The sequence below is a fragment of the Suricata suricatta genome, chromosome 3 (genome assembly GCF_006229205.1).
Source record: "Suricata suricatta isolate VVHF042 chromosome 3, meerkat_22Aug2017_6uvM2_HiC, whole genome shotgun sequence".
Classification (NCBI taxonomy): Eukaryota; Metazoa; Chordata; class Mammalia; order Carnivora; family Herpestidae; genus Suricata; species Suricata suricatta.
Window position 1 is genome coordinate 42,441,707 of NC_043702.1, and position 12,776 is coordinate 42,454,482.

Sequence of the window (12,776 nt, forward strand, 5' to 3'; positions counted from 1 at the left end):
CCTTTCATCAATTATACCATTGCATCACACCTGAGAAAAGCACCTTTAGATTCTGTATATATTTTATTTTTTATTATAATGTGAATATAAATTATGTTTCCTTTTAATATTGATAGTTTTTTTTTCAGTGCCACAATGGGATTTGGTGCTTGCATTCTATACATTTTATTTCACCTTACTAAGCATGATGAGAAATTATGTTGATTGTGCCGTATTTGTACCTCAGGGTTAGGGAAAATAATAATGGCAGTCCCTAAAGCTAATGGAATTGTATATAATTACATACTATTTAGTAAAATTAATGATTTAGGAGTCTGGGCTGTCCCAGAAGACTTCAACTCCAATTTTCTTGTCCTGAGCCTTTATTTTAATCATAATGCCAACCACCAAATGGCTCAGCCAAGCAGCTAACAAGGATTCTCAGTGTACAGCCTAGATTATATGAGCTAATATGGCAGGGAACTTTGTATAGATATCTAAGTTTTCATTGCTTCTAAGGCACATGGCAAGAGCCTCCTAAATTTTTTTTTTCAAAGTTCTATGTCGGAGGGAAATAGTCCAGTGAAGCAGAGAGAACTCAAATCAGGATATTTGAGCACAGATTTTAAAAGTTCATGAGAAAATAATAGCTTGACTGTAAAGCTTTGGTTGGAAATCACTAGATGGGACAAAAGTAACTGAAGAAACAAAATGATCATAATAACCTTTTTCAGTATGTGTAATCGACCTACAAACACCAAAATACCTTAGCCTTTAAAAGCTAAATCCTTTTATACTTAAAACTACCTTTGGATGTGCCTGCCTAACAACTGTACAGAAGAGTTTATTCCAGAGTTCCTTTTTCTCTGTTTAATTACGAGGGTGTGGGACAAACCCAGCTTTGTCTGGCTCAGCAAACACGGAGCCCTCAGAGTAACTGAAGCACCAACTCCACTGATGTCGCCTCTTCTTACCCACTTCAGAATCCTATAAAGCAGCAGGTGTGCCTTTCCTTCACAGAGCCAGGTGCTGCAGCCACTACATTTTTGCATAGTCATAGCTCCGTCAGGCAGAAAAATAATTCTAATTCCAGCTGTTAACTTACCTTGAAGAACTTCCATGGGGAGAACAGTCCAGGCATTTTCCAGGTAGGAAATATAAATATAGCGAGCCGTATTGCAAGCCAGGCCAATGTACAGAACCCTGAAAAAGGGGGAGAAGAAGTTGAGGCCGTGGGATGAGGCAGAAAGCATGCAAATATTACCTACACCTTCCCTGCCCAAACCATCCATCATCCAGCAGTAAGCAAACGTAGGAGGGGGCAAGCTAAAGGACAATTCCATTTGACCAGGAACTCTTAGGAATAAGAAGACTGCTTCTAACATATCTGCGCTCAGCCTTTTCAAAACCACTGGTTAATATAAAAGCGAACATCACCCTTCCTGAAACTTAATTAGGAGCAGAGCTGATGCTTTTTTAAGATAGCCTGGGCACCCTGCCATCTCTAATGACATTACTGGCTTCCTTCCAGGTGGCGGTAGGGTAAACATGCCTGGGATTATAGCTACTTCACTATGATGGAGGAACGACAGGATAAAAATGAGAACATGAATATGAACTTGGTCTCACACGCAATACCCAAGACACCAAGGAGTTTTACAAGGAGACTCCTGAAGGCATCGAAAACTATCATCCAATGATGAATAATAAACAATTTGGAAATCAAATACATTTTCCTATCAGTTCAATTGATACATCTTCATTATTTAAAATAAAATCCATACCATAGACTTACCAAACTAATAAATATATCTCAACATCACTTTCTCACTCATAAGTACCACCAGCAAGATTTTGAGAAAAACAAAATAAATAAAGGCCTTAAGTGGTGCATCCACACATAAGGTTACATTCTCTGTCTTTCTGAACTGGATGAGCTGGTTTGGAAATAAATGGTCGTTGTTTCTTTGTATAAAGCACAGCCGGATGGTATGGATTTCTCTCTTTTTTATTTAATCTTTTTCTTTTTGAAGTTTATTTATTTATTTAGGGAGAGAACACAAGTGGGGAAGGGCAGAGACAGAGGGGGAGAGAGAACCCCAAGCAGACTGTGGCACAGAGCACCATGTGGGGCTTCAACTCACAAACCGTGAGATCATGACCTGAGCTGAAATCAGGAGTCGGATGCTTAACTGACTGAGCCACCCAGGAACCCTAGGAATTTATTTCCTTTTCTAACTTGTTTTCCATTTTCTGTTAATTTTCTAATTTTCTAATCTTAATGCTTTTTTTTCTTAATTCAAGTGGATGAAAACTCAAAGGTAAAAGAAGCCAATATATCAGTCAGTGGTATTTTCCTAATATTGCTCAACTATATTTTTATATTAAAATCATTCCAATAAACATTGTTCTCTTTTCCCAACACTGGATCAAGGAAAGGAAATGCTTTGAGGCATCCAGCTGGTATTCACCACAAATAGGGAACAGAAGGATGGGGAGAAAAACAAAAGGTTGTGGGGCAGGGATGGGCTAGGAAATAGATATTAAGAAGGATTTAGAAGATTTTCAGTATTGAAAAGGTCTGGGTGATCATATTCTGTGGACATTACGTTCTCTGTACTTAAATGTTTCGAGGAAAAATGTATACGCTTCGATCCTGTCTAGAAATCTCCTGAGCAAACGGGTATACAGATCCATCAACAGGGTCCTTCTGCTAGGAAACAACAATAAAAAGCCCTCAGGAAATTAAAATGCAAAATACACGACACAAACATACAAGTGATAAAACCTATGTCTCCTTTTTAAGTTCTAATCTAACTCTGTTGATGACCTTGACAGAGCCTAACTCAGGGGTCAGTAAACATTTTCTGTAAAGGGCCACACAAGAAATAGTTTAGTCTTTGTAGGTCTCTTGCCACTGCTCAGCCTTCCATTGCAGGGTGAAAGCAACACAGACAGCATGTACATGAGTGGGCATGGACAGTGAAGTTTAAATTTCATAGACCACTGACCTCTGAACAATGCAGGCGTGGGGGTGCTGATCCCTGTATAGTAGAAAATCTACATATAATTTTTGATTCCCCCAAAACTTAACTACTAATAGCCTACTATTGACTGGAAGTCTTACCAATAGTATAGTCAACTAACATATTTTATATGTTATACGTATTATATACTATATTCTTATAATAAAATAAGGTAAAGGAAATGTTATTGAGAAAAACATAAGGAAAATACATTTCCAGTACTATAATATATTTGCTGAAAAAAATCTGTGTATAAGAGGACCTGCACAGTTCAAACCCATGTCGTTCAAAGGTCAACTGTAATTTTTATGCATCACAAAATATTATTTTCTTTGACTTTTTTCAACCACTTCAAAATACAGAAACCATTCTTGATTCTGGGCCACAGAGAAGCAGGCAGCAGGCCAGATCTGGCCCAGGGGCTATAGCTCACTAAGCCCTGATCTATTTCATTAGCTCTTGTTAACTTTGGCTATACATCAGATTTGCTCAGGTAACTATTAAAAATGACAGATGTCAAGGCCCATGCTAGTCTCAATGAAAATCTCTCTGGCTGGAACCCACACATTGTGCTTTAGAAAGCTCCCCAGTTTATTGAGATACTAAGCCAAGGTAAAGAATCACTGGTTTCCAGTGATCATCATTCCGCACAGCTCCCAGTAATACTCCCCCATGATCCCATTATAAAAAAAATTGGTAGTGCATCTTCCTTGTGTTCATGTTGCATATCCTAAACCATTCTTTTGAGACCACCTCTGAATCAGTTATCATGACAAGTGTTATTCAGTGCAGGCTGGAATCCACAGGCACTGGCCTGAAGTAACCGCAATTCAATCCACACCGTTTAAGAGGTACACTATGCTGTGCCTTCAAACCTCCACCATGTGGAATTCAGTCGCTGGAGTCTTTAACTTCTGGGACCCTTAGGTCTGAGATTGCTACCAGTAAGCCCGGTAGCTATGGCCTTGGTATCTTTCACTTCTGTCCCACATTTCTAATCTCACAATGGATAGTCCTCAGGACCAAACAGGTGTCTTAAAGGAGAAAAATCAAAATAAGAAATATCCAGGGCCAGTTACCTCATCTCTCTGAGCCTCAGTTTCTTCATACATTGGGCAGGGATGGTAACATCTACTCTGCACAATTATTGTGGTAGTTACAACAGTGAATCATCCGAAATAAGCACACAATAAGTTATAGCATTATTATTATTATTTATTATTTTAAAGAAAAGCATCCAAGTACCCTCTTGTTTTCTGACAATTTTTATTCCAGAATTCCAAAAGAGAGAGGAGCACTATCATTTTATCCTCCCCAACCATTCTAGGTAGCCAGTGGCTTCAAGAAATCAGCAAGGGTAAAATGATGTCCTACGGGTGGGTCCTAATCCAGTATGACTGGTGTCCTGATAAGAAGAGAATAGGTCGGAGACAGGCACAGAGAGAAGGCCAGGTAAAGACAGTGGAGAGCTCCTCAGAAGAAATAAAACCTGTTCACATCTTAATCATGAACTTTTGGCTTCCAGAGCTGTAAGGAAAGAAATTTCTAGTTGTTTAAGCTAACCAGTCTGTGGTGCTTTGTTGTGGCAGCTCTAGCACAAGAATTCATGCACACCTATGAAATTAAATATTTGAAATAAAAAGAAATTTCAAATGTTTTACTAGATCATCTTCTGGATGACCAAATTCTTTATACTCTATACAGAGCACACCTTCAGAGTCCTAGAATATTCCTAAGCTCTATGAGGTCTGAAAGCACAGAAGAGTAGGGTGAAAAATCTTTGAGATACAGATACCAAATGAACACCTATAATGAAGAAGCTTGGAGACCACCTCATCATTTTCCTATTTCACAACAGGAAGTCAGTAAGTATAAAATTAGGCAAGAAATAAAGGCAATTTTAGAACAGGTGGTTGGTATAAGTGACCTTCTCTATAAAGAAGAAGAACTCAATTGGTAAGAAGCAAATGGTTTAGCAGAAAACAACTATACCATGGAAAACCCAAATCATTTGTCAAACATGTGGCAAGTGTCACCTTGACAAAGTGCCCCTGCACCTTGATTCTGTATTTGAGCAAAAATATAATAGGAGAAGAAAAAGTGTTTATGACATTTTAATTTCTCATACAACTATAATTCACAGTATTGGCAGGACAAATTGGTACTTATCTTATAATAAAACTAGTTTTGGGGGGCACATGGGTGGCTCATTCGGTTAAGCATTCAACTCTTCACTTCAGCTAGGATCATGATTTCACAGTTTGTAGGTTCAAGTCCCACATTGGGCTCCATGCTGACAGTGTGCTTGGTGTCTGCTTGGGATTTGCTCTCTCTCTCTCTCTCTCTCTCGCTCTCGCTCGCTCGCTCTCGCTCTCTCTCTCTGCCCACCCATTCTCTCACTATCTCTCAAAATAAGTAAACTTTAAAAAATTATGAAAACAATATGATATCCTATTTGATATTATTTCTATCTTTTGAATTTGTTATGAGATTGCATGTCAGTAAGCCATACAGACACACAGATAGTTAAGAAAAGCACATAAAATAATCAGCACTGCCATTACTGTATTCTTTCTGGACAAATGAAAAGGCACTCTCTCTCTAGAGACTTCAGAAAAGTGCTTATTTGCTTCAAGGACCACTTGGATCATCAGAAAATACATGTGACACAATGGGAACCTTTGAATCAAAGCTGCTGATAGAAATAAGATTCTATTATAAAATGTTTCTTTTCAGCCTATCTGGCACAATGCTTTGCCTAGCTCTCTGTACTCCGCCACACAAATGCCAAACAGACCCACTGGGCTACTGTCCCAGCCCATCCCTCAATATGACCTGACTTCCCACCCTTTCTTCCAATCTCACTCAGTTCCTTTATATGGGATCACAGTAGCACCACGTGCTTCCCCTCGTAACCCTTATCTCAGCTCTACCTGTGTTCCAACAGCCTGGCTGTGTGCTCTGTGCAGGGTGAGATCGATCTCATGTAATATTGGCTGGGTGTTATCCCCAGTGCTTGGCACACAGCGGGCACTCAATATTCACCAGCTAGAGGGAAAATATGTATACTTTAAGTAGAATATCACCCAGCAAATATTTACTGAACACACTGTGCTAAGTGCCAGGGATATGGTGATGAACAAGATATGAACTATGAAATATATTATGCTTATAATTTTTGTGTGTGTATAAGAGATGGGTATGTGAAAGAATGTAGTGATTTATTAAAAAAGACCTAGAACTAGGATGATTTAAAAAAATGGATGTCCATATTTGGCACCATTTGTGATTGTTAATAGGCTATAGTTGGAGATAATATTAAGTCATTTCGTGAACAAGCAAGAGTTCAATGAGCAGCTGTCTGTTTGCTTATTTGGGGGCCTCCTGAAGCATCATGAACTGGATCTGCAACATAAGTGCACTAGCAGATAACAGGGTTCTTGGGCACCCACAGGCCCATTGCACTAGAGGACTAAGACTCAGCACACCTGCCACAAAGCTCAGAGTCAGTGGCACTCCCGTACCAAATGCAGCACAGCCACGGGGGGTCCCCACTAGAGACACCAAGAGACTAAGCTCCTATCACTAATCGGGCGTAGCTGGCCACCGACCCATCCATGTAGAACAGCATACGAACCATACGGTAGGTCCGAAGAGTGAATAAAGGAAAAAGATTATCCATTTACCTATGTTTTGTGCAGCTACCAATATTTCCATTTTTTTCCTGCTAGAAACAGTGACGTCTGAGCCTCTGTTAGTGTTAAGTCATTCTTTATTTTGCTTTATATTTCAAATATTCCCTCTCTCAATGACTGATGAGCTAAGAGTACAACTATGGTGGTCATCAACTGGCTCGCTGTGCTGGTTCCTGGCCACATTTACTTCTGTTGTTCCTGTAGTTTATCTGTCTGTGTCCTAGGTTGTGTATATTTTAGATAGAAAAATAAGGATATTCAAAACAAAGCAGAACCTTAATTAATGGAACCCAACTACTTAGAAGACACAATATGCTGTTTTGTTATAGTTTCCATTTGGGTAAAAGTTAGATAACTAAACACACACATACACATGCACACACCCCATATAAGTTTTTGTTTAAAAATTTTCCATGAGGTGACCTGAAGTATATATAAAATACAAATTCTATCATTTCCAGACAAGAATCATTGACATTTAGTATAGCAATTAATTTGAAAAAGGCCTCAAGAGTTTTAGTTGACCCTAAGCTAAATTTGAGAGAGTTAAACAAGTTCATCAAAATTCAGGCTGAAGGCGTATCATGACCAAACCAAAAAGAGATAACAGTCTCATTGTTCTAGACTTTGGCCAGACCACAGCAGGAAGTGGGAACAATTAAAGAGATCACTGACAAAAAAGAAAGGAGCCAGAACAAGAAGGGGAAAGAATAGTGGGGAGTCCGGGATAAGATGCTCTGTGGAAAATCCATGAGACAACTGGAAAGGCAAAGCTGGAGGAGGGACATTCAAAGGTGTAAGACTTTTTCTGCTGGGGAGGGAATGGGCTATGTTACCCCTAAGTCGGACCTGTGTGCAGTCAGTACAACAAAAATTGTTTTAGCTGCTAAGCAGAAACTAAGAAAATACAGCATTCTCTCTTGAGCTGGATTTGATCCTGGACCAGCCTGGGACTTCAGCACAGGCGTAGGAAGCCTACTCTAGAGGAGGCAGAGCTGGTAGATGAAGAAACCCAAGTTCTGACTGCATCCTTTGAGCCCTGGGTAGAGCTACCCCTACAGCTATCTGCTAGACTTTTCAGTTGAACAATACATTCCCTGTTTTCCGTAAGCCACTCTGAGTAAGATTTTCTGCTTCCTCAAGTGAAAGAGTCCTAACTGACACAAGATCTTAGCTGTACTGTGAGGTAGCAAGTTCCACATCATTAGAAGCAGCCAAAGGCTAAGTAACCATCTGCTGAGGATTAGGGGGAAGGAAATCTAAACTGGGCTCAAACGAGGCCTACGTGATGGTATTAGTTTGCTAGCTCTACCATAACGAATACCTCAGACCGGGTGACTTAAACAGCAGAATGGATTTTCTCACAATTCTGGAGGCTAGAAATCTGAGATCCAGGTATCAGCGGTATTAGTTTCCTCTAAGGTCTCTCTCCTTGGCTTGTCGATGGCTGCCTTCTCCCCATGTCCTCACATGGTCTTTTCTCTGTGTGTGCCTGTGTCCCAATCTCCTTTTCTCTAAGGACACCTGTCATATTAGACACTGGTCTACACTAATGACTTCATTTCAACTACCCTTTAAATTTTTTTAATGTTTATTTTTGAGAAAGAAAGAGATAGCACAAGTGGGGGAGGGGCAGAGTGCGTGGGGGACAGAGGATCCGAAGCAGGCCCCGTGCTGACAGCAGAGAGCCCAACATGGGGCTTGAATCCATGAACCACGAGATCATAACCCAAGTCCAAGTTGGACGCTTAACCGACACTTAACTACCTCTTTAAAGATCCTGTCTCCAAATACAGTCACATTCTGAGGTACTAGGGGTTAGGACTTCAGTATATGAATTGGGGGGAGGGGTCACAATTAAGGCCACAAAAATGATCTCTAAGGTTACTTAATTCCAACAAAATTTAGTGAAGAATACCAGTGTTTTACTCAAGAGCTATTTATTCTGTGGATGAGAAACAAAATGTGTGATGCAGTGGTAGCTTCCCTGGGCCTCTGAGGTCAGCGTGAGGCTGCACCCTTAGAGAAGAATGGTTAGCAGTTTGTACAACCCAATCCAACTGTATTTATTCACTTATGTTATCAAGCGGACTGCTATTTACTTTTCCAGTGGTTGATGTAGAGTGAAGGGCTTTGATAAACAGTGCTAATTAATACGTTTTTACAACAGGTGGCATGGTGGGACCTGGGCCACCCCTTGTCTGGAGTGGTGTCATCCAGGGAACAAACTGGGGGTAGACTTTTCTCAGGAATGGTCATAACTGCCTTCACTAGCATTCAATAAAATGCAAATAAATAAATAAAATATAATGCAAATAAAATAAAATGCAAATACCTCAGCAAGGGCAGCCAAGTTTTTTACAAATTCTGTCTGAGCCAGTACATGGATAAATGTCCAAGTTTTATAGTCCTAACTTCCATTCAAGTCAACTGGATTTCCAGAAAGAAATCCTCTATACAGATCCACTATCATAAATCACGTCGCCCATCTCTGACCAGACAGTCTGTTGTCGTGGCGTAGCCTGGATGAATATGCACGAATGGCATTGTGCATATTTCTGACTTAGCAGCAAAAACCACTCAGCGTCTGAGTCCTTGCAAGCGTGGGCAGGGAGCGGTGAGGTGTGCTGTATGGGTTTTCACATACTAAAACCAACCACAGTAGCAAGTTAGATCATTAGAGTCAGAACTCAAAGAAGCCACAGCATCAAGTCCAACCTTCTTATAGAGGCAAGGAAATAGAAGTCCAGATCAGCAAAATGAGGGCCTCAAAATCCATTAGCCAGTGAAGGTCAAGGTCCCTGACCCCTTGACCTATGGCTCTTTTGGAAGATAACAACAATGTGCTGTGTTCCTACTCCAAGGTTCCTACATGAAGTCAGACCTAGACAAGGGCCTGAAAAAACGCCTGTGGATTGGACCAGCAGCGACAGGGCCTGGTGACACTAGACACTAGTGTGGTTATGCCCCTGGTAACAGCTGTGCACTTGGATCAAGGAAGTTGGATGAATGTTTGAGTTGACTTTAGAAGACAGTTAACATTTTAAACTTTGATGAATCATTAAGAGGAATGGCATAAGAGGAAAGTAGTAAAGCAAATGCCAGTCAACAGCTGCCCAATATCCTGGATCAAAAAAGAAAAGTTTATGGAGAAGGAAAATTCTCTTATGAGACAAAATGGGTCAAAAACCCATTTCTCCTGAGGTAGCCCCAGAAAGCTAAGGTGTCAGTGCTAAGGCAGGATGCAAGGTGAGACCAGGATTTCTGTCCCCAAGCAAGCAGACTTTGAAATCAAATAATCAGAAACTATCTGGCTTGGGCTGGGTCAGGAACAGAAATGAGGGAGAAGGGACCCTCCTCCCCACACACTCAGTGAGGGGAGAGCAAAGACGGGCTAAGAGTCTCTGCCAACCACCGGCTCAGGCTGTGTTTGTCAACACTGCGCGTCTCTAGACCAGCCTGGGAAGTCTCTGAGATGAGCTTAGCCCACAAAGGCGTTGGAAAGGTGCCCTGACCTTTTCCCTTCCTTGCTCCCTGAAGTTGCTCCACAGAACCCACTAGGAAGAGTCAATTATTCTACCAACGCTAACTTTGAGTCGTCTCCCTCTCTTTCTCTCTCTCTCTCTCGGACTTTCACTAGCTTTTTGACTTAATTCAATGTAATCCCAACTCACAATGCTAAACACATTCCCTAAAGTAAAAATTAGGTTATGGGTTTTTCAAGAAAGAACAAAATAATACAAACACAATTTTAGTAAACTCCTGCCCCAAACTTGTCAATTAATACATTATTATGACTAGAAATTTTGTTCTGTTATTTTTTAAAATAGGAAACTCTAACTGAATATTAGATTTTGTTCAAACCCACTCCTGTGCCCCTTTTTTTGTGACATTAAGAAAAGAAGAGCATCAACCTCAGTGGCCTTGGGACCTCTGCTTGCTGCAGGCCCTCACCATGCCTAACCCTCCATTCTAGCATTTCTATAATGTTCTCCAATTCTTTAGCATTTTCCCCACTTACTACCCCTTTGCTCCTGCCAATAATCTTCTGAAATAAGGAGGGCAAGAGTTGTCATGAATCCTATTTTGTACCGAGGAAATGAAGGCCCTGAAAGGTGAAACAAGTTGCCAGGGTTACAAAACTAAACAAATCACAGAACCAACACTCAACTCCATGTCTTCTGCTGTCCAATCCTACAGCGGACCTCCTCCAGCCTGACCATGGGGATCTGAGACAAACTGAGGGAAACCGAATGGGTGCTCTTTTACACACACACACACACACACACACACACACACACACACAATCATTCTACCTTAAAAAATCATGCTTCACAAAAATTTGCTGTGATATTCTATCTGCATTTGTAACATACAGATTTCTAACAAAATCTCATTGATAGAACTAAGAATAACTTAATAGTAATAACTTAGTAGTAATACAAGAGTATTCATAATTAAGAGAAACTTGATTAAGAGTAATCAAGTAATAATGAAACTAGTTTTCATTTATTTCGATGATGCCAGCATTATTATCTGATACACTGAAAACAGTATGGGATCTACCAGCCAGAGACCTGGGCTGAGTCCCCACCCCACCATTCAGAAGGGTAGACCTTGGACAATCATAGCAAATCCGTTCCTTCCTGAGCATGCATGGTGGATCTGCCCACCCAACCAATGTACATGCCACCAGGAATGGAGTACACATGCAGAAAAAGAAGTTTACTGCTGCCTGACTCACTCCAGTCATCCCAACGTTAAGCCACACATCCCTCCTACTCGTGTCCTCTGACTCTTAGAATCTTTGGGAGTCCCACCCCTCTCTATCCACCTCAGGCTCTCCTTCCTCTGTTAGGACATACATCTCAATCACCTCAGGCTACCATAACAAAATACTCCAGAATAGATGGCTTAAACACGTAGTTTATTTTCTAACAGTTCTGGAATCTGGAAGTCTGAGAACAGAGCGAGCACTGTCAGATTCTGCTGAGGACCCTCTTCCTGGCTTGTAGATGGCCACCTTCTCACTGTGTTCTGCCATGGCTGAGAGAAAGAACCAGAGAAAGCTCTCTGGTGTCTCTTCTTATAAGGGCACTAAGCACATCTTCAAGGTCCCATCCTCATGATTTAATATAACCTTAGTCATCTCCCAAAGGCCTCATCTCCAAATACCATCACATTTGGGGTTAGGGCTTCAACACATGGATTTCAACAATTCAGTCCACAGAAACAGTCTTCTCTGTTCTTAATACCCATTTTCTCTGACACAATTAGGAACCTACCCTGGAGCTCCATGAACCCTGGCTGCAGGTTCTCAGCTGCTCCACCCCAGGCTCCCAGGGAGTCAACATGGTCCTTCCACCAATGGAGGTTATCTGGCTCTCATCCACTCATTGTAAAATGAACATAACAAAACTTAACTGTTTTGTAAAGTGGTTTTAACAATAAAAATGTTTATGAAAACTGTATAAATTTTAAAGCCTACAATAGTATTATTTCCATTTATTTTTATTGATGATCTAGAAATTAGAAATGGAAACAATGATTTTCTGATGCAGCCTAATTAGTAAACTGAGAATAAAATGGTTCCCTCTAGAAGACACAAGAATCTGTGCAAAAAGTCTATTCCAGCTATCGGTAGCATTCCTCAGGTAAGGCAATAAAAAATAATTTTACATTCAGGCATGTGCATTAAAAAAAATAGTAGTTGTTTTGTTTGCTGGTCTCAGTTTGCTTTCTTAGTTTATATTGCACTTATCAAATAAGCCCTGAGCACAGAAAATCACACCTAAGACATTAGGCTTTTTGGGGCATCATATTCCCTCCAGTAATATAATAACTGTTTCTCCAGTCCCACAGAAATGCAGGGGCCACCATTCCTAAGGGTGAATAGAGGCTCACTCTAGGATGAAGGCCTTGAGCCATGAGTGAGTAACATCAAGAGAACATTAGAGAAATAATCATCAAGACTTCAGGGTCTGACTTTAGGATATAACTTTCATACCCCCATCTTAGAAGCAGTGACCTTGTTTCTTTTCAACAGTCCTGCTCTATGGCAGGCACTGCTTCCAGA

General features: G+C 40.6%; 1 protein-coding gene and 1 long non-coding RNA gene across 4 annotated transcripts in view; one reads left to right on the top strand and one right to left on the bottom strand.

The window, feature by feature from the left end:
* Window positions 1-1,654, top strand: part of LOC115287618 — a 30,654-nt gene extending 29,000 nt beyond the window's left edge. The window contains exon 3 of the long non-coding RNA XR_003906568.1: window positions 1,511-1,654. This is a non-coding gene — a long non-coding RNA (uncharacterized LOC115287618). The remainder of the gene's footprint in view (window positions 1-1,510) is intronic.
* The window catches only part of MFSD6 (major facilitator superfamily domain containing 6), a 73,801-nt gene that overhangs the window by 24,455 nt on the left and 36,570 nt on the right, over window positions 1-12,776 (bottom strand). For all 3 annotated transcript variants that reach the window (XM_029934231.1, XM_029934232.1, XM_029934233.1), the window contains exon 3: window positions 1,085-1,182. In XM_029934231.1, coding sequence (XP_029790091.1) covers window positions 1,085-1,182 — 98 coding nt within the window. The remainder of the gene's footprint in view (window positions 1-1,084; window positions 1,183-12,776) is intronic.